The 21,854-nt window shown below is 38.3% G+C and overlaps 1 protein-coding gene across 5 annotated transcripts in view; it reads left to right on the plus strand.

Moving 5' to 3' along the window:
• HMG20A (high mobility group 20A) overlaps window positions 1–21,854 on the plus strand; it is a 47,290-nt gene that overhangs the window by 19,273 nt on the left and 6,163 nt on the right. For 4 of the 5 annotated variants that reach the window (XM_072869297.1, XM_072869299.1, XM_072869296.1 and 1 more), the window contains exons 3-11: window positions 6,915–7,007; window positions 7,640–7,693; window positions 9,119–9,266; window positions 10,519–10,734; window positions 13,777–13,909; window positions 14,289–14,320; window positions 19,412–19,487; window positions 20,367–20,582; window positions 21,241–21,384. In XM_072869297.1, coding sequence (XP_072725398.1) covers window positions 6,919–7,007; window positions 7,640–7,693; window positions 9,119–9,266; window positions 10,519–10,734; window positions 13,777–13,909; window positions 14,289–14,320; window positions 19,412–19,487; window positions 20,367–20,582; window positions 21,241–21,377 — 1,101 coding nt within the window. In that variant the 5' untranslated portion in view covers window positions 6,915–6,918 and the 3' untranslated portion in view covers window positions 21,378–21,384. The remainder of the gene's footprint in view (window positions 1–6,914; window positions 7,008–7,639; window positions 7,694–9,118; window positions 9,267–10,518; window positions 10,735–13,776; window positions 13,910–14,288; window positions 14,321–19,411; window positions 19,488–20,366; window positions 20,583–21,240; window positions 21,385–21,854) is intronic. The other variant, XM_072869300.1, reaches the window with a different exon arrangement.

Raw genomic sequence — 21,854 nt, forward strand, 5'->3', positions numbered from 1 at the left:
AAGTCTTTATTTTGGTCTCTAGTGTTTCTTTGTTTTTACTGGCAAGAAGTAAAAATAAAAGCAGTTGGCTGTTCTCTGAGATATACTTTCTGGCCTGACAGAAAAACCTTCATCCCATTAGGGTTGGCTTGCAATTTTCCTGAAGTCACAAAGACCTTTGTCTAATGAGTTGCCTGTAGGGAAAAAGTCAAATCTGATTTTTGCAGTCAAGGATGTTGGATAATATGCTTCTGCTCCAGTTTGATGGAAGAAAACGTGGCTGTTGAGAGAATCTCAACTTCCTCTGACAGCTCCAGAAGCATTGTGGTTTTAATTGGAGATGTACTTGCTTCAGTTTTCTTTCTGATATTCTGGCTACATGTGGACAGACGGAGGAAGTGATGATCCTATGGTTTTTTTCTCTCAGTAAATCATCTGAGTTTAAATTATTTACATTATGAAGTGCTTGGATTCTGATGCTTAGATAAGGAATACTGTGATTCTGCTGTGACATAGCAGAATTTTTTTTTTAATCTGTTATTCTCTGAATGGTAGGGTTTGGAGCTATTTGTTCTGGCAAAGAAGGATGAGAGACTTCAGGAATAAGTATGGGAGAAAAATCCTCCACTCAGCAGTAATGTTTCTAAAACTAGAGCTGGCAGTGAGGTAATTGGAACTCCTGCAGTGTTTTATAATCAGGCTAAGTTGGATTTCTGATGCTGACTTTATATTTAAATATGCTTAACTGTAATAAATATTTATTTATAACCTTACCTTTTCATTAGGTGACTAAGTAGTTTATTATTTCTTGATTCCCCCCCCCGCCCTCCCCCCCCCCCCCCCCATTAAGATCATCTGATATGATGTAGTCATTGAAGAGGCAACATCGCTAAGGACTCTTTTCACCCTTATTTTCCAGTGTTCAGGGCCATCTTAAGACTCCATGTGGCCTTGGGATGACTAAGAAGTCAGTCTGCATTTGACAGTGACTTATTGCATGACCAGACCTGTGCAGACACTGTAGAGTCTGGCCTCATTTCACATATGTTGTGAATCACTTTACACGAGCAAAGCAAGTTACATTTTGTGGAAGCAATGAACGTTTTGGAGAGTGTACAGTAATTGCTTTGCTTTGGGTCTGGAAGAGACTGTTTCTTCATTTGGGGTGAGCCATGAGACAGCAGTGCACAGTGTTAGTGAAGAACGGCTGCTTGTAGCTTGCATTGTTGTTAACAGTCTGGCCATGAACATGTTCTACTCTGACTCTAGTTGTCTCCTTTGAAAAATAAGAATGCAGATGTGCTACACTGCGGTGGTCTGCTAGATAAAATTGTTTGATTGCACATTTTAAATGGCATCTTTGCTGTTTGAGTAAAATTATTTCATTCTTTGAAGAAAGGGTTGATTGTGAAAAATTTTACCCTTCATTTATTGCATGCATAAAAGGCTCTTGAAAAAACTTGGGCTTTAGATTATGCATCACCCATGTGTTTGGGTCTGCAGCCCTATAATAGCATCGTTAACAATGCAACCATAGTAATGATGTTATGGAAAAGTCAGTCATTCTGTCTAGCCCCTATCGTGGATTTGTTCTCACCCTGATTTTACAACTACCTTCTTTTAACTTTTCCTTTCTACTGTACGGATGTGACTAGAAATTAGATCATATGGTAGCTTTCAGTCTACCCAAAATACAGTCAGCTACTTCATCTTTCCTACTAGAATAACATTACAATTATATGGCATGATCAAAAGTTAATGTGAGAAGAAATTAAGAAAGTTTATTTAAACTATACTTCTGTTTTTGAAAGGTATTTGATTACCTACTGCTTGATTCTTTCCTGTGTATTGATGGGTGTAGTAGCATGCAGATCTTTATGCTGTATAAGTGCTTCTTTCATTTCCCAAGTAATACTGTGAAACCATGTTGATCCGCCCTGTAGTATTAAGTATGATCTCTCAGTGCATGCAAGTGAAGTGTCCAGCTAGAATATTTAAACTGAAAGTTACAGAATACTGTTGTAGATTTTCTGCACCATGAAGCCTTTGTTTTCCCTGAGAGATGAGGGAAGGGAGGGAAAGAAAATGATAAATTAAGCCAGATTTTTGATGGCTTAAGATAATGTAGGCTCTTCTCTGGGCTTATAAAGAGGTGACTCATGGATCTTTGGAAATCTTATCAATGTTTAAACGTTGAGAGCATGGAATGTTAGGAAACTTGTTCTTCACTGGTATTTTACTTGGTCTCATCTTGGATTCTTGCACACATAATGCTGCTTTGTTCTCTGGAGTTCAAGCTTGCACTCTTCCTCCTTGATCCTTGTACTTGCTTTTTTTGCTTTTGTTTTTTTATCCTTTTTAAATACTGGTTGGTAGTGCACACCAAACCAGACATCCAAAAACTATTCCAACCTCTGTAGGTCAGGTTGTTACTGCTGTTCCACAACTGACCACTATGATGCTGGATGTAGGAAATACAAGGAAAAAAATCCCTAAATCTCAAGTTCCTCTGGAGTCTGCACTTGAGAGTAAAATCAGTGCACAGGAGAGCCTGGAGTGTTTGGAACTAAGGTAAAGTCAGAATAATGTATTGCTGACTGTATTGGCTTATCCATAGTAGAGTCGGAGGTATATGTCTGCTGCTGGCATTCTGAGAAGAGTGTTTCTGGTTGAAGCAGTGTTCTGCTTGGAATGGAAGCAGAATCTCTATGAAAACTCCAAGTGGTGGTAAGATGGAGCATTACGGTTTTGGTTTGGCTGTACTCTTTGCTCTACCCTACAAAAGTTGTAAAGGAAATATAATTGAGTACATGCCGGATCTTCCAGAACTGATCTATCCAAAATAAATCACGGTTCTTCAAGCACTTTATCAAATGCTGCTGTTAATAAATAAATCACTCTTTCTGTATTCCTGCTTAGCTGTTTGCTTCCTTGAGCCAATACAACTAGTAGTATAGCAGCACAGTCAACTCAGAGCTGCTCTAGTTTGAATTAGTTTTCTTTGGAGGTGGTGCTTACTTGCATTGAATTGTAGTGCTTGTAAAGTTTAACATCAGTTTCAGTTTTATTTTTGCATTTGGGTAGATATAGTTAAAAAATGAAAATAGGATATATGTGTTAGGCATTAAAAAAGTAAGTGTACATTGTTTCTTGTGCCTTGAACTTAGTCAAATGTGTCCCATTAGGTGCTTTAGCCAGAGTTTAAATTGAGAAAGCTGCACAAATATTCAGAACAAATCTATGTGGGACTTGCCAACTGTCCTTTTCAAGTGCGGTGAATTCTGTAAAGACTCAAGTTTGAGAAGCAGCAATTCCCTTCCTTCCCCATTACTGTTCTTTTCCTCAGGTTTTTGTTTTGCCCATTTTGTTACATCCTTGAAATGAACATGTAGTTCTGCAGTAGGGTTGAAACTAGTGGATAGCAGCTTTGGAGCAAGGGCATGGGACAGTTATCCATGAGACATGTGACTGAAAGACTTGTGTAGGTTCCCGTCTGTTCTCAGTGAGCTTTTGGGGAACTGTCTTGTTTTCTTGCTTTCTGGAATAGATTAGAAGCCATTGTAAATTCACTGATGTTAAATTTTCTTTAGGACGTGGCTCAGTATCAGCTGAAAGAATGGGTATCTAAAGCGTATGGGTTAAATAATAAAAAAAACAATAATTAAAGAATGAAGTGTATGTTCTCCCAGCTTCCTGTGTTTGTGTTCTGTTTATATGTTGTTAAGGTCAATGTCCAGCTGCCTCCCCACAGTTTGAAAGCAAGCTTAGAGTCTGCTGCTGCTGACTAGGACCAGATGTGAACAGGCATATCGGGACCTGGTGAGAAGGTCACAGTGGGCATGAGGGACAGAAGCACTTGGTAGTGGTATGTTCAGATGCAGAGAATATGTATTCTTTTAAGGCATGTGTGGGAGTGCTAAGTGCCAGTAGATTGATGTGGTGAGGCTGAGAAGAGGTCCTTGACCCCAAGAAGGCTGCTGGAGGTGCCTGGACAACAAAGCAAGCTGTTTTATTTTTTCAGACATGCATAAAGCTTTTAATACATATATATTAAAATAGATTTGCAAGGTTTTAGTCTCATTGCTTAAGCTTCCTTTTTTGAAGATATTAATTTAGGACTTTTGACTGACAAAACTAAAAGATTGTGTAACATAAAGCAAAACTTCATTACTCTCTTACTTGACAACTTCATGAAGCAATTTATGTTGTGTATTTAGTAGCTGTTCTTAAACAGCTTTCTGGGCATCAGTGAAGAGCTCATTCTTCAAACTGGTTGAATTTTCAGATTTTATTGTAATACATAAAGCCCCAGCCTTGCTGTAGATTCTTTTCTACGTGTGAGGAAGTATTGTTTGTGCTTCCTTCTTTAAGAATTAAAATCCTATATGTTCCACCAGAGTATCTTGCCACTTTTCCTAAAAGCATTGTATTCTTTGAGATTTCTTCCTTTTTGTCAGAGATGCTAGTATTTGAAAGAAAGCATAATATAGAGTTCGGTTCAGAGAACTGCAGATGTTGCTTGGAAGGGACATCTGGAGGTCATCTTAGTCCAGCCTCCCACTCAAAGCAGGACTATTGCCAACACTAGTTTAGGTCAGTTACAGCTTTGTGTAACTGAGGATTTAAAATCTGCAAGGATAGACTCCACTGCCACCTCTCTGGTAACCTGTTCAAGTGTTGCACTACGTTCCTGGTGTCCAATATGAATGTGCAAAGCCAATATAACTACTGAGAGTTTGGTTCTGTTGTCTCTGCTACTTCCATCAGATAGCTTTAGGCACCTATTAGATTTGCCCTTAGCCTTCTCTGCCAGATGGAGCAAACCCAGTTTCCTCAAGATCCCTTATCAGGTCAGGTGCTCTAGGTCCCTGACCATCTTGGCAGTGCTTTGCTGGACAGTCTCCAGCTTTGCCGCATCTCTGTTGAGGCTGAGGCCCCAAAACTATACTCAGTTCATGGTTTATAATGGTATAGCAGGAATTAGATTTCTTCATTCCTCGTTGAGTCTTTCCTATACATGAGTAAAGGATGTTTCTCTGCTAGAGGTCAATGTTTGTACCACCTAGAAGCAGTCTGCTTGGCATTAATTATTTTCTAGATAAGGAATCAGAATGATGGGATTCTTAAGGATGATCTAAGGATCTCAACAGTTGGAAAAGCAGAAGAGAAAAGGTTGAATGTCATCTGAAAAATGAGAGAAGGTGACTACTCTTCTTTCTTGCACTTTCCTTCTGTATAGGAAGCATATTCTTCTTCAGAAACTTAAATGAACTTCATGGTGGAAGTTAGATTGACACAATGCCTGTTTCATGGAGACCTTCAACTGATCTACTGTGAGCTTTAACTGAACATTTGCTTAACTGAACAAATTGGAGACTTACCAGAGACTCATTTATCAACTAACATCTGTAGTAGCTTATGAAGGTGTAGAGCTGTTGCTAAAGGGAGTAGATATTCTTATGTTTTCAAATGGAGACATGGAATGAATAGAGCAGAGTTCACGATCTCAAAACAGAATGTCAGATGTATGATTACACTTTTGGCTCCTGAGAATAGCCTTTTGAGTCCTTTGACCAATTTTAACCAAATATAGCTGTGGGATAAATGTCTGTCACATCCAAAGTCCTTTGAGTAGGAGCACAGTGCTCACCTGTTTGGGTGGCCTGCTCTATTCACTGGTTTGGCACAATTTTTGCACCATATCAGATGTAATACTTGTGATAGGGATCTGCAAGTGATATAAGATGCAAGAAATGGTGTCATTACTTTTTGTTTGTAGAAAACCTTTACCTGTGGAACTGGGGTGGGGTGTGGGAAAACATATACAATAAAAATATGGAGCCAGATTTTGTGTCTTGGATCACTTAGATTTCAATGTTGAATGGAAAGCATACCAATCCAGGAGAAAGCAGCACAAGGTTATAACTCGCATCAGTCCCTCCAAGCTTAAAGCCCAAGTATACTAGCTGAAAGGGATAGCAATACTCAAGTTGAATATCTGCTTAGCTCATCAAAGGTGACTTCTAAACTGAAGGAACAGAAAGTTACCTAGTATGGCTCTTCAAAATGGGCTGAAACTGCAACTCGTAATTGTAGAGTGAGTTGGTTGAGGCTTTTTGGTTTGGGATTTTTTTTCCCTACAATACAACAGTTCTGTATTTTAGTAAGAAAGGGGATGAATAAATTTAATTATTCTTTGGATTTCTTATCTCGCATCAAATTCCCATGGCAAGCTACAAGGATACAAAAGAAACTAATTCTAACTTGGGAATGGTTTGTATTGAATGAGAAGTATGTTGTGCCTTAAACTGCTTGCTTCTGTAACTGTTCACAGACTGTGAAGTTCCACCACTGAATTAACTTAAATAATGAACCAAAGTTTAAAATAATCTAGCTAACATTGCTGTGTTCTCTTACTTAGCAATAACATTCAACTACGTGCATAGATATATTGTGAAAATGTGAACAAGGAATTATCAAATACAATCATAATTTGAAACTTCAGGGGGGACAGTTTCAGTTTTCTTTTGGGGTCAGCACAGAAACCTCTGTGGTGAGGGTGCACAGTTGAGGATGAACAGGAAGGTGAGGGTGCACAGTTGAGGATGAACAGGAAGGTGGATTGCAAGAGTGGGATCTACGTACCTATGTGCTGGGTATGATGAATGAAAATTTCTCTCAGGGGATAAGGTAGAATGCTACAGTGCGATTTCTAGCAATACTGTGTCATTGGCATAGAGCTCAATTAAGAGGGAAACTCTGAATTTATGATCTTTCTTCTCTGACCTTAAGCACAGCTGCCTGTAGGATCTGTCCTGAGGCCAACCAGCTATGACCGGCCAATTGGTTTATGGGGTAAAAAATCTGTCATATGTTTAAAAGTGCTGCTGAAGGGAAACAATGAGATAATTAACTTACCTTTTTTTTTTAACCAGAGGTATGGAGAACTTGGTGGCTGGCTCCAATCTTCCTCCACTTTTTGCAGATGAAGATGGATCTAAGGAAGGGAGTGAAATTACTGTAACTGGGTAAGCAAGTACTCTTTTTTTTAACCTTCAGCTGGTAGATGCTATCCCTAGACTTGCCAGGGAAACTGTTTCAGTGGGAAGAGGGCGTTCTAAGTAATTTAAAAAAACTAAACAAACCCAACAAAAATAAATCCTACAGCACTCCCTTGGCATTAATAGACCATCACAAGACTCCATTTAGGAGAAACCAGGACTCTTCTGCACAGATAGAAATGATCACAAACTTTTATTTAATTTCTCTTATCTTTAGAAGTTTGCTTCCCTAGGATTTTTGTCTTTAAGACAGATTTAGACAGCATGATGGGGGCAGAGAGGGAGGGTGTATCTGTTGGCTACAGTGGTCCCTGCTAAGTAAATTATTTCTATTAAAGATATACTGTTCATCACTGATCCCTGAGAATCACTGAGAAACTGATGTCTTTCACTTTTGTCAGACTGACTCTGCTTTTACAGACTGAAACAATGGCCTCTTAAAATCATAATGACAAAAGAAGTTGTCTTTTAGGAATACATGAGATTCTTGCTGTGTTTTGATACTTGAAGTTTCTTTTCTGTTTTGTAAAGCACCAAGCAATAAAATTCAGACTTTGCAGGCAGGTAAAAATGAATATGGACACATTTACTTCAAGCAGGTCTGAATTTGGATTTACATATCTGGGACTTCAAACTTGCTGGTGCCAAATGAGGTACATGTTCAAATTACATTTGTGTTTAAGAGGTATTAATGTGTTGAATGAGCTTTCATCAGCTTTCATTGCAAATGGCTACATCACACTGAAGTTTTTCCTGTATGTGTAGTTTAGAAAGCTTCCCTGCTAAGGGGTAACGGATGGGAAAGCTGAAATGTTCTTCAAACCCTAACAGTGATTCTAAGAAACTGTATTGTTCCATTTTCTTTTTGACACATACCAAATGTAATTAACTTATAGGAGTGTGTATGCTTTATTCCCTTTCTTCCTCTCTAATTGTTAGTACTATGAACTCAATCTGATACCTGAAAGTCAGGCATGGATCTGTCCAGCCCTTCTGTCTTTACCAGTAATTATGCCACAATTAGTGATTATAGTAAGTAATGAAAATATGCTGTTCTCTGTATATAAAGACAAATTTTCCTGTAGGCATTCAACTCACAATTCTGTTAATATATCTCAACTTTCTATATTCTGTATGCTACATTAACAGGAACAATTATTTTGAATACTTAAAATTTGGCATGCATGTAAGCAGCTGTAGATCTGAGTAAATGAGCAAAGTAGACTGGAAGCATATGCTGCTGTTACAGTAATTTTCATGAATGTAACTGGGCAAGGTCAAGTAACCTTTAGCCTGGCTCAAGAAGTGATTAGAATCTGAGATGAGTCCCTAAATCTTGTATTAATTTGCACACTGAGCACAGTGGTGAGAATGACTATGGGGTTGTTACCCCAAAATATGTGCTCATCTCTGTCTACCTACCTTCAGAAGTATTTCTGCATGCTTGCTTTTTTTCTTAATTTTTCCTCCAGACAGCTTGCCCTTTCTTGGAGTAAGGTTGATTGATACAGCTCTCGCAGAAAAATTAAATAGTGGCCATTCAGTGGGGAGCTAGTCATGTTTGTGCTTTAAATACCCACATGTATCATCAGGAGATTATGTTGAATGAAGTTCAATCCAAAAGCATGCACAACCACAAACCTTTAAGTGTGTTTGTGGAGAAATATATTAAATGCATCCAGAAAGGTGTATATTGGTTGAAGATGAAACCATTCATTTCAAATTCCTTACGGTATTTTTGAAGAAGTGTAGATTCATGCTTTCTGATTTCTGATCCAAACATTTACTTGCTTGACAGTTGTTTGTATAATCAAAAGCTTCACTAAAAAGGAAACAAAATAACACTTTAAAAATCAACCTGTCTTTGAAAGTCAGTAGTAACTATGGTAGCTACGGCAGTTGCTTGGATGGAACAGCTAGTTCTTCAAAAATGACTCTCAAATCTTTTTTTTTTTTTCTTGCTAGTGTAAGAACTGAATATATTTGCAACATTTTTGCATGTTTGAGAAGATTAGGGAGGAAGTGATTTAGCAATATGAAGATTAAATTTTTTCTTTTGCTATTATGTGCTTTTTCAGATTGGCTCATTCTGAGAGTTCATTCAGTGGTGGAACTTCACAGTCTGTGAATAACCCAGATTTGGTGGAGGATTTGTCACAGGTTCAGCAGCTGCAAAATGAATCCTCTAATACTGCTGAAAACACTGAGCAGAAGCCTGAGGAGGAGGTGAGGTGAAATAATAGTGACTTCTCAATGAAGCAAAAGCATGGAGTTTTGTCTCATTATAGTTTCTTACCTACTCAAATTTTTTTTTTGATAGGTTCACAAATTTTCATCCATTTGCCATTTTCATCTTTCGATTCTCTCTAGTTTTCTCCTGTGTTGCACAACTGCACACAGATAGCCAAGGAAAGCTGGCAGTCATACAGAGAACAGCACATGTGTGTCTAGCTTAGCCAGCAGGGTCCACAGACTGGTACTGTATTCAGTCTTTTTCTGAAGGCTGAATGTTCAACTGCCACAACTTATTTTATCTCTTGTGAGTCAGGAAAGTGAGACCATTGTACTCTTCTGGGAGCTGATGTCTTTGAAAGCATTATGCTTACTACTTTAGACTATACCTTGTGTACCATTCTGCACTGATTTTTGGTGACTAAATCATGAAGGAACTGAAGTTTGACAAGAAAATGTTTTTTATTTTTTTGATAGGTGCATTTGATATTCCTCCTTGTAGTTTGCCTTCAGCTGTGAGGTCCTTGTTTAATTAAGGAAGTAGTAAAATTCCAGAAAGGAAACTAAAACTAAGATGATGGCAGGAACATGTGGATCTGGGGAGAGATTAGAAGTACTGAAGTAGTTGTACGTACATAGCATAAGAGAACAGTGTTGTCCAGAGATTGCTATAGTAGTAGTATGAAGCCAAGAGGTTGAGTGGTAATTAGGTTATTCCTGTGAGCTCACAGTGTGCCACAGGCAAATCTTAGTGTTCCCTCCTTTGGAGTTTGTTCATCTCTCTATTGGAGGCAATTAGTGGGAAAGAAAGCCTGTGGAATAGACTAGAATAGAAAAGCCTATATACTGTTCTTTCACCCACATTTTGGGCACATAATGCATGAAGGTGAAAGATTTGGAAGGGGCAAAATAACTAGTTAACAATTGTTAACTAATACACAAAATCTCTCCAAACATGATATTGAGGCAAATGAGTTGGGGGGAGGGTATGTGAGGGTGAGTTATTTTATTGTCCTTGTGGACCAGGGAGATACTGCAAACAAATTTTCACAATGAGACTTGTTTGTCTTTGCTTAAAGAAAAGTCAGGGTTGCTCTAAAGTAAGGTTTGGAACTTGCATCCATGGGGAGGATGTATTGCAGCAATATAGTTGTGATGAAAATGTTTGAGACATGAATATTTATTCCTTCCAGAGGTGGTAATTCTTTTCCTTCAATCTGAATTTTCTTCCATTTTCATTTTGCAGCAGCAAAGAACTAAACGAGGAGGCTGGGCCAAAGGGAGAAAGAGGAAGAAACCCCTTAGGGACACCAATGCCCCCAAATCCCCCCTCACAGGGTATGTGCGATTCATGAATGAGCGTAGGGAGCAGCTTCGAGCGAAGAGGCCTGAAGTCCCTTTCCCAGAGATCACCAGGATGCTGGGCAATGAATGGAGTAAACTGCCTCCTGAGGAGAAACGGGTACCATTAAACTCCCTTTTCCTTGTTGGATTATGTTTACTGTTAAATGGGAATATTGTTGTTTAGTGAGGAAGTTAACATAGGCTTTTGATTAAAGTTGTGTTTAGGAATATATTTCAAAATAAGGGCACAGGTTCTCCAGAGTTCAAATAGTGAACACTGGTAGAGCCATAGCATCTCATCCAGGTGTGACTTGAGAACTGTATCCTCTAGATAGTGCAAGAATATATTCAGAACAGGGGGGATTTCTCTAGTGAGACATCCCTAGTGATTCATCTGGATGTAACTCTGTTGTACCTAACTCAGATACAGCTGAGACCTACCAGCTTCCAAGGCCAAAGCCATTGGAAGGATGCAGCGGACATTAATTTGCTGTGGCTGAGGAGAACTCAGTGGGATTTCAGAGCTACTTGAAGGATTTCGCAATTCTGTTTATTTTACAAACTCATTGATGTATATAAACATCTGGTGTCTTAGAGTAAGACAAGCAGACCTGAAAGGACAAGTTACTGAAGGACATGGTTAACATGAATAAACTTTTAGACAATGTTTTAAAGTATTGCTAGCCCTAGAAAGAAAGTTGAGATCTGCATGATGGGACAATGAGAGTTACGTATTCTAGTTTCTACACACATTACCTCAGGAAAAGGGTTTTTTTCCCCACCTTTCAGCAGAATGTGATGTTTTCTAATTGGGACTACTGTGGCCTTCTGCACTGTCTGATACATGAGTGATGTATCAGACGTCAGGCAATGTTGTGTCTGGTTCTTTAACTCCTTCTGGAGTGGACCTTGTTATTGCTAATGGGTGTCTTACCATCCACACCTGACTGCCAATTGGAGATTACAGCAAAGCAGTAGTTAAATCACAGTGCAACTTGATGCTATCATATGAATTTATCAGGACATTTAAGCTTTCAAAAATACTTTAAGGACAAAATACTTTAAGGACTTAAAAGTTTTTATGATGGCTGGATGAAAAATGGGATGATGCAAAAAACAAGTTCCTTTTTGTCACTTTTTACTAAGCTTGTAGAATACAAGTTATACGGAGATATTATAAAATGGTGCATAGGCATAGCGTTTTAACCATAATAGAAAATGTGTGTCAAGGCAAAGCAGTTGATTTGGTAACACATCTATAGTGAGAATGATGTTGCTGTCTGCTGGGAGGACAAGGGAGGAGAGAATAAGACATTCTGCCCCCCACCATTAACTTATTCTTATCATGTCTGAGACAGATTTTTAACCTAGGAAAAAGGAGATTGAGTTCAAATCTCTATTCTATGTACTGCTTTTTAAATCCCTAGGGAATCTGTCGTTTTTTTGAGTAAAGCTGTGAGTCTCTAACCTATAGCAGGTCAGGGAAAGACTGCTGAGCACTTCCTTCCCTTCAGTTTCTCTTGCCCTTTTTATGAAGGCAGTGAAGGCCACTGCTGCTTCAGAACTCACGTCTCTAATACAACGGCCCAGAATTCTTGTTGAAGCTGAGCAAGCTTGGTTTTGGTTAGCTAACAGCTATTAAGTCATTCTCCTGAAGCAAGCAGTGGAGTCATAGTATACTACTGCTGTGTGGGTTAGCATCCCATAATCCAGGGGAAAAGCATGTTTGACATTCTGCTCTTGTGGCTGATCTCCAGCACTTAGCAAACTAGCTGTCTGATATAAAGTTGAAGGGCAAGTCTTGCATTTCCCCTGTTCCAGCCCCGTAGTCTTGCTATACTTCCCTTTGTATTTGGCGAGCGTAAGGACGGGTCAGTTGAGCTGACTGTACTGACCAAATAGTGAGTTTCCTCCAGAAAAAGACCATTACTATAGTCATAAAGCAAACACCCTAATAATAATTCTTCTTGTTTTTCCCGTATGGGGAAATACCTAATGAGATGCATAAATCTGCACTAGAAAACCTAGGACATCTACTTACAGGTAGTGCAGCAGAACTCATTCTTACTGATTGAAAACAATCCATCCAAAACACAAGGAGGAAAAACTTGTGTTGTTTTTAACTCAGTTACTGCACTCTTTCAGCAGCACACTGGAGATGTAAAAGAAGAATTAATGTCTTATGGAAGAATACAATATTCAAAAGCAGTGCAAACCCAGCATCACCAAATTTTAACTCCAATCCAGAACATTAACAGTGTCCTCAGCAGGGTCAAAACAATGTTGCAAATGCATGGAATTTTTAACTCTTATGTGTCTTGTTGTGATGACTTAATGAAAATAAAAGGCATACCAGGTGACTAAGGTTCACTCTGATTTAATACTTACTTCCATTGAATTTTAAACTCATTGGGGAAAAAAATTGGGAAGGCAACTTTTTTCTTGAAAGGATCTCATTAGTAAGTGTTGCAACCACTCCTTAAATGGTTTTCAGTTCATCAGTTCCCCTAAAGAATCCTCCAGTTAAGCTCATTCCGTTATGCAGATGTGTGAAATATCTTCAGGCTAGAAAAAAAAAGATTTCTTTTAACCTAAATCAGATAACTTAAATTGATATAACCTAGGCTCTTTTATCTTTGTTACTCTTTTCCAATAGCCATGTTTTGTCCACCTCTCAGATGGGTGAAGTGTGTGGTTGTAGAATGGTAGTGCTTTCTGTCTGTGGGGCATGAAAACAAGAGTGTATTGGAACCCCACTGTTACAGATCTGAACCTTAAAGCATGATCTGTTAAGGCGTTCTTGTTTGGCGGTGCTTAATCCTGGCCACAGAAAGGCAATTCTTCAAGTATTTGGTCTATAATGTGTAGGCAGTATTCAGTTGAGTAGCTTAGTAGCAGGTTACTTCTAGGTCTGACAAAAAAGTGTTAATAGAATAGTGATCTGAATTTAAAATAAAAGAGAAAAAGGGACATGAGAATACAGTAATTTTATCCAGAAATCTTATGTCTTTGCATCTCACATACATTCTCATTGTTTCTTCACTCCTTTCCTGTTTGCGTAGGTGAAATGGAATCAGCACTTCATCTGACAAGTTGTTTTTCTTCCCTTCCTCCTGAAGGGGAGGAAACTCCCTGAAACTCTTGGACTTTTTTGTTTCAGCGATACCTTGATGAAGCAGATAGAGATAAGGAGCGTTATATGCGGGAGCTGGAGCAGTATCAGAAGACTGAAGCCTACAAAGTCTTTAGCAGGAAAGCACAGGACAGACAAAAAGGCAAATCACACAGACAAGGTATTGAATGGGACAAAATATGTGCCTAGCTAGAACTACAGAGGATTCCCAGCCAGTCACGTAGCCTGACACTCATTTGAAGCCTTCGATTTAAAGGCTTGTTGAAAAGTAAATGTGTTCTTTCTGTGGCATTTGCATCAGCTGTGTGTAAAGTGATTAGATTTATGTAAATTTAACTGTATCTAGATTGTATTGGAGGACATGCATTAAAAGCATCAAAGTTAGACACAGTGTCTATGTGACTTATTAGGAAAGCTGCACAAGTTTTCTGTCTAACTGTTGTGTAATTATGGTTGCATAACTGCTTTAATTCTTTGGTTCTTTTTTCCTCAAATCTTGTGTATTTTGGGGGATTTCTTGTTTGTTATTTCTTTTTCAGATGGAGCAAGACAAGCAGTCCATGATCATGAGGTAAACCTCTTCATTCTACCCTTACATCAGTGGGTAGATTTTCAGATGATGGAAGTTTCTAGTTAAGTCAATAAAAGCCAGTTTATGCCAGTTGAAGACCCTAATCAGAGGTTTAGAGTATGAATTCTTCCTCTTCCTATGCAGTTTTTGATCAGAAGTTAATGCTCACATTAGTGTGGTGAAAGCTAGTAAGTCTTGGGCAGGTGCAAATGATCTAAGGTATAGTGGGAGTGTCGGGTACACTTAAAACATAGATCTGTTCTGTAATGTTAAATAAATCAATGGGTGCAAGTCAGTATAATTGAGCCTTTAAGTATCTGGTGTGTTAGAGGTTCAACGTGCAAAATTTTTACTTTGAAAAATTTCAAAAACAAAGCAGAGAATTTTAATTATTATTTGGTAAGTAAGCATTGAGGTAAAACTTACAAATAGCTTGAGACCTAGGTAAAGCTTCGAAGTTAGCACCTTTAGGTTGCTGTTTTGAGGTACTGATTTTCTGCAGCAACATGAACACTTGTGGCTTCCTTGAAGAAAATGGGTAAAGTAACCAAGTCATTGGGAGATCTCTGGCTTAAACCTGCTCCTGTGCCCCCCCCACCCCCCATGTAAATATTGGAAGGAGTAATAATGTCTGGAGATAAGATGCCTATGCTTTAGTTGATGAAACATATCACAAATCTTGTGCATCCTGTCTGACTATGGTATCTCTCCCAATGAAGTGCTGAAACTTTCTCCAGGTGTATTACCTAGGGCCACAGAGCTTCTTTGATGGTTACCAATAAATTGCAAACAAAAAGCAATGAAAAATCTTGTTTATACACAGCCTCTTCACTTGTCAGCAATAGGCCTTTCTGAAAGGTCTGTTTTTCTTTGTGAGGTTTTTTTGCCTTGGGAAAGCAATCAAGTTGCTTTTTAATGTGTTCATTACAATAGTGACAAGGCTGTGCACTGCTGAGAGGCAACTACTGGTCTTGTCTATGTTAAGGAAAATAAGTTTCACTTCCAGGAAAATGCTTTGGTAGCATGTTTCCAATATGTCCTTTTTATTAACTCTTGAAGGAAGTACTTGCAGTAAGATTAATCTTTGGAAGTATGTGGTCCCCAGGATTTCTGATTCTATAGTCACTGAATCTAAGTTTGTCTTTAATTGTACAAAAAGAGATTACTGAAGGCTTCAAGTTATAGGCTGACTGTGATGTTTACATAACCTTTACATTATACAGGTGGCAAACTACAAATTTCAGAGTCTTACCTCTCATCCTTCTAACTCAAGCTATCGTTGCTGAAATCTCATGTCATAAATGCAGTTAAAAAGGAGTCCTCCATACCCTGTGGGGCTTTTAAGCTTCATCAGATAGTTATTACATAGTTGAGCTAGCAACATGTTAGGCAGGCATCCTCTTCTGAAAGCCTGCGCCTTTGACTGCTTAGCATTTTTCACCTTTATATTATAAAACTCCACATGCTTATCACCTGATATGCTTTCACATCTTTTCTGCAAGGGAGTCAAGTATTATAATCCTGCACAAGCAAGGAACCAAGCAGAAAAGATTTAGATTGCTTTTAGAAGTATATGCTCAAGTTGTTACTGGAAGCAAGACTAAAGCTTTTTGTTGTCCTGCTGCTTTCTCTTATCCACATTGACTATTATTACTGTGTTTATGATTAGTAGGTATGATCTGATTAAATTATTTTTTTGAGAGAATATAAGAACATAAGGTCAAAGAAACCTTTCCTTTTCCCCTCGATCCATTTAAATGTTCATGATTTAGTTTCTGTGAATCAGTGTTGAACTAATTTTAAATATTTTATATAGAGATGACCTCCAAAAAGTATTGCAAGAAACAATTCAAATACTAATTATAATAAAAAAATAACAAAAGGATGAGGTTTGGGAAGGTGAGAGAAAACTTTTAATAGGCAGATATAGCCATGAAAAACATGGAGACACTGTCTCAATGAGCTCACATGAGGGCATGAATTAGAACATTTTTTTTCCTCCAAATCCTACTTTCATAAATATGACATATAGCAATATACACTAGAACTATTAATTTGTCATCAGCAGTGACCAAACCATTGTTACTTGTTCTCCATTGTTCTGTTATTGCTTCTTTCCTTAAGCTGTTTGATTCAGAGTAGGTCTAGCTTCATGTGGTCAGTTATGCAACATCTTGCTGGCAAGATTTCAAAGATTTATACACGTACGTCAGGGAGATTAGGCATTGCCTGGTGGTATCTACCAGGGTATGGTAGGGAAGATAGGGTAATGGCTGCTGTAGTATAAGCACGCAAGAAGAAAACCATCTACTCTGAGAACATTTTTTTATGAAGTAGTTTATTTATTATGTCTGTTCCTTACATTGTCTGCACCTGACCATACAAGGAAGGATGAGCTTAAACCCTGCCAAAATCTCAGCTTTCTCTTTACCATACTCATCATGTCTCTAAGAACTTCCGATTTGTTCTGGAACCTCCAAAGATCAACCTCAGTTTTAATAATCAGATGAGAATGGTATTATTTGTTGACACTCTGGAAGCATTTCAGTCTTATTTAAGGCAAATGATAGAAACAATAATTTTGGTTCTCTTTTGATTTGAGGGATGACAAAATGATATGCAACCTGAACAGACTGGGCCTTTTCAATAGGAGGTAATCAAACCCTTATGATTTTAATCCTGAGTGAACCTCAGAGTGGCTTAAGTACTTCAGAGTTCTCAAGAGGATCTCTTACGTGCTGGGTAATGTGTTCTGTAATGGAAGAGCACTGATGGTTTTCAATATCACTCTTCTGTTTAGTAGAATTTCTTGGTTGCCTTTCAGAAGCTGAACAGTTTCATCTAATTGCTTTAATTTTTTTTTTTTGGTTTTACCTGAAGAACCTGTATCCTAGGGCTGCAAATAGAATACCCTGTCCTCCTCGCAGTACCCTCTCTTCCACCATCTGTTCTCTAGGAGCCAGCGATGATCCAAGCCAGTGCCTCTTTGCACACAGGTAGCAATAGTAAGCGTGAATTAGAACATCTAAGATGGATGTCCTATAAGTGTTTTAACCAAGCTTCATAACTGCCAACACTTCTTAGTGCACATTAATGTTGAGATCCCAGATTTTGGGGTGAGATTAATTTGTAGCCATCGAGGGAGTGTTCAGACAAAATGAATGCATTCTGCAGACTTTTGTACATGACTTCTCATTTCTAAATAGATACTCTTGGGACTTTTTCCCTATAGTAGCAAGTATCAAAACTTCAGTGAAGAGCATGTGTGATCATGAACCCCAAGCGACAACCTACTGTGTCTCACAAGGCTGGGAAGGTTTGTTCTGCCTTCCTCTAGTCCTGCCTGTTTCTAGTGCATCTTCAGTTGATTCAGGCCAAGGGAGCTTTGAGTTCTCACTTAGCAAATACAGAGCTTCCCAGCTGTAATTCTACCAGACAATAAAGCTCAGTTTACCTTTTACTTTTAAAAACAATCAATTTACAGTCTCCTCAGGTAAAGACAGAGTATCTGAATTTCCATCTAGCCTTGTCTATCTTGGTTGACTGCCAAATGGCATTCAGCTCACCCCATCTAGCCCCTTTATGTGGCAGACCAATGTGACACTCTGAGCTCAGGTACCAGAATTCCCTTATAAGCTGTTAAACATTTAGGTTTTCTGCTGGGCATCAAATCATGTTTGACACTACATAATTTTGAAGGATGAGTTCGTGGTACATTATCAACTGTGGTGTTTCAGAGGTTTGAAAAGCTTTTGTTCTCCACAGATGTTCTCTCATGCTTAACTCTGTTTCTATGTTAAGTAACAGGTTGATTGTAGTTGCTGTGGTTTATCCAACCAAATTTGCATTGGCTTTGTCAATAGCAATGCAGGCTTTAAAGCAAGCATTAATTCCCATTGATTTTGACATGCAGAAATTGTGACCAAAGTATATTGTGGTAGTTTTTTTTCCTTGAGTCAAATTAAGTGTTTTAGGTTTTTTGACTAAGTTGTAGAGCATTTCCTGATTTAAAAGTATTTTTTAAAGAAAGCCTATTGTAGTCACAAATGATAAATTGGTGTCAAATCTTCTGCACCTGAAATGCTCTCTTAGATTTTTAATAGCCTCAAGTTCACATAGTTGAATTCACCAACTTTATCAGAAATTCGGTGAAGAGATCTGAAAGTTGACAGGAAACCCTTGACTACAGGCTTTATCTTAAGATGACAAACTTCTCTTGTGTCTTAAAGTGAAAAAATTTTGCAGCGTTTGGTTTTGCGGTATGCAGGAGACAACAGTCCAGTTCCTTGAAGCCCTCACATTAATGTATACCTGCCATAGCCAGGGTGAACGACTGCTTTCTAACAGCAAAATATGCCTATACATATTCACCTTTATCCTTCCAAGATACTACATATTCTGTAAGTTTTTCCCATAGACTCTTATAAATCGTGCTTATATACTTTCTTTTCAATAGTGGCAGCATCCATCTAAATGTTTCAAAAAAGATGTGGCTTGCTCGAAGCACTGTGCAGCTCCCATCTCTTTTGGAGCCAAAACACACATCTCTTCAGTTTGGAACAGACATGTGGAATTGGTACACTGTGGAAAAGTTGCTTATTTTACCTTTAGCTGTTCTTTTTCCTGGCTGTTTTCTTTTTTTGCTTTGGTAGTGAAAGACAACCTTGAAACTTACTGTGCATTTTGCTCGCTTTATCTCCTGTTTGTTGATATTCCTGTATAGACTATTTCAGAATGTGTCAGCTGGTTGATGGTGGAATGCTTTCCAGTGGAAAATACAAGTGAATTCAGATAGTTTTAAAACTGGATGATTCTGATGTGTAATATCATTAGGGCAAAAGGGTATATTTTAGTATGTTATATGATATTTCTCGATAATGGTATTTGGCCTTTATTAAACCTATATCTTAAAAAGCTGAGACCTACCCTTTGCCCTTTCTTGGTAGGAGCTACAAGTGTCTTCCATCCATCCAGCTCTCTATCTGCCTCAGCTTTTGGTCTCCCTTCTCTTTTCCATCTTCTTGATCAAAACAATTTCATGAATTCCTGAAAACTAACAGTATTTAGCTAGGTATTACCCTTTCTTTGTAGAAAGAAGCAGATACAAAGGAGAGATCTGTTTTTGATATTCCAATCTTCACAGAAGAGTTCCTGAATCATAGTAAAGGTAAGTTAAACTTTTGCAGGGCACCCTCTTTGCTCTTCCAAAATTTTTGCCAGGTGCTGTCCAGCTGAAGAGTCCTTGCACTCTCCCATCTCAGCTCAAGTAATGACTTGGGTATAGTTGATCAGTGTTTCTGATATTATTTTACCTCTGTATGAACACAGTGGCTGCAACAGCAATTTTTCCTGGCTTTGTCTTCCAAAACTATCCTTTTTGGAGAATGTTTCTGATGTTTAAGTTCCACTTGCTGTTATTCCAGCCAGTCCAAGCTGGATCTGCTGTTTTGTATCATTAAGAAATACCTAAGATATAGCATGATGATGATTCAGGCTAGTTAGCAGTATATTTTTTTTTTTTCCCCCTGGTTATGTGAAGATTCCACTGATATATTTTCTGTTACCCCATTTGATTTTCATAGCTGTATGTCCCAAGAGTTTAGGATTTTTTTTGCCAGATTTCCTGGAGACTTTCTTGACTGAACAGACTTCAGATTCAGATAATTTTCCTGATGATCAATAGAAATGTATTTTTGTAACTGGTATCTTGTCTGTAGGCCTCTTACCACTGCTGCTAAGCTGTGTCATTCTGAATGCATTTGAAATCAGTCTTGCAGTCTTCCTTCCTAATCAATTCCCCTATTCACTTCCATTCTGATGCTTTGAATGTCTTCTAATTTGTCTGTCTCTCTAGGAATTAAGTCTAAGTACTACTGTAGGCACTATTGATGCTCCATGATATGATGCTTTTTTATCTATAAACCAAAACTGCACCATTTGTAATCATCAGTTGAGCACTCTAGAACATTCTGCTTCACTGCCTACCAATTATAGATATGGTTTTTTATAGTTTTTTGACTACATGGGAATGGGTTGATATTCACAGCACGTGAAGCTGAGCTGCGGCAGCTGCGTAAATCCAACATGGAGTTTGAGGAGAGGAATGCTGCTCTGCAGAAACATGTTGAGAGTATGCGTACTGCAGTGGAGAAATTGGAGGTGGATGTGATACAAGAGCGGAGCCGCAACACAGTGCTGCAACAGCATCTAGAGACCTTACGCCAAGCACTCACAACCAGCTTTGCTGGAGTCCCGCTGCCAGGTAAGACTTTTTTTCCTTATGGCTGTCTGACATGTTAAATTTAACTTCTAATGTTTATACGATGTTGTGAATTTACAACATGTGGCCAGCTATTGTAGTTCTATGGTCTTGGCTGTTTCTGAACTTTTGTTGTATTAGGTAATGAAATCTTAAAATGCATGCAGAGGAAGGTTTAGTGTTAGTGCTTTATTTCAATGTGGCATTTTTTTTCCTTACTACTCTTACTCTTCCTAATAAAGTAAGGCACATGTTCAGGCCTTGCTCTCCTTCACTTGTTTTGTGAAAATCTTACTAAATAGAAAAGACAGGACCTGCAAGTTCCTTGATTAAAAGAAAGGCTGCATCTGTATTGTCACATGCCAGAGAATCCACTTAGATACTATGAATGCCCAGCTGAAAGAGTTTGTTGTAATCAATTATGAGACCCAAATCAAAGAAAACCATGCTTCATTAGTCCTGGTATCCTTGGAACGACTCACTTTGTGGAGTTAGGAGGACATTGTTTTACAGTAGCTGTCACAAGAGGTAGTGTGTGGCAAAATCACCTCCTATAACAGTTTGCATGTTGGCACAAATTGCCCTTAGCATAGTCTTAACTTTTTGGAATTGCTGTGGTCATCTAAATATTCTGTGGCTCATTTTACTATGTTAACTATAGGTAGTGGGGAAACACCCACGATGGAAACTATTGATTCCTACATGAATAGGCTGCACAGTATTATTATGGCTAACCCACAGGAGAACGAGAACCTCATAGCCACAGTCCGAGATGTGGTAAACAGGCTTGAACGCTAGTGACTGGGTAAGTGCTCGCTCTTAGGCTGCTTTTGTTTGGCATCTACTCTGTACCTCTGGCACTTGTTCTGACACTGATTTTTTTTTTTTTGTGCTGATCACCATATTTTACAATCAAAAAGTTTTCTTCCTCAAAGCCACAGGAGCAGGCTAACTTAGTGAAAGTCAAATGGGGTTGAACAACATCCAACAGCATTAAAGGGTTCTGAAATTCCCCTTAGCTCCAAGATCTTTTGTATAAAGACATAAATAGCTGTTTGTGATATTATTCATTGTATTTGTGTAAGGTGAATAAGAATACTGACAGAATGGTGTAAAAAAAGAAAGAAAAATTATTTACACTTTAGTAACAAGGTGACTAATTTAGAAGAAGGTTCCTTTCTTGAGTGAAGTAAATCTGAAAAATTCTGCATTAATTGTAGAATCTGATGGTCACAGAGAAATTTTATTTGTCTTGAGGTGAACAGGTGAACTCAA

This window comes from Ciconia boyciana, chromosome 8 (assembly GCF_034638445.1).
Source record: "Ciconia boyciana chromosome 8, ASM3463844v1, whole genome shotgun sequence".
Classification (NCBI taxonomy): domain Eukaryota; kingdom Metazoa; phylum Chordata; class Aves; order Ciconiiformes; family Ciconiidae; genus Ciconia; species Ciconia boyciana.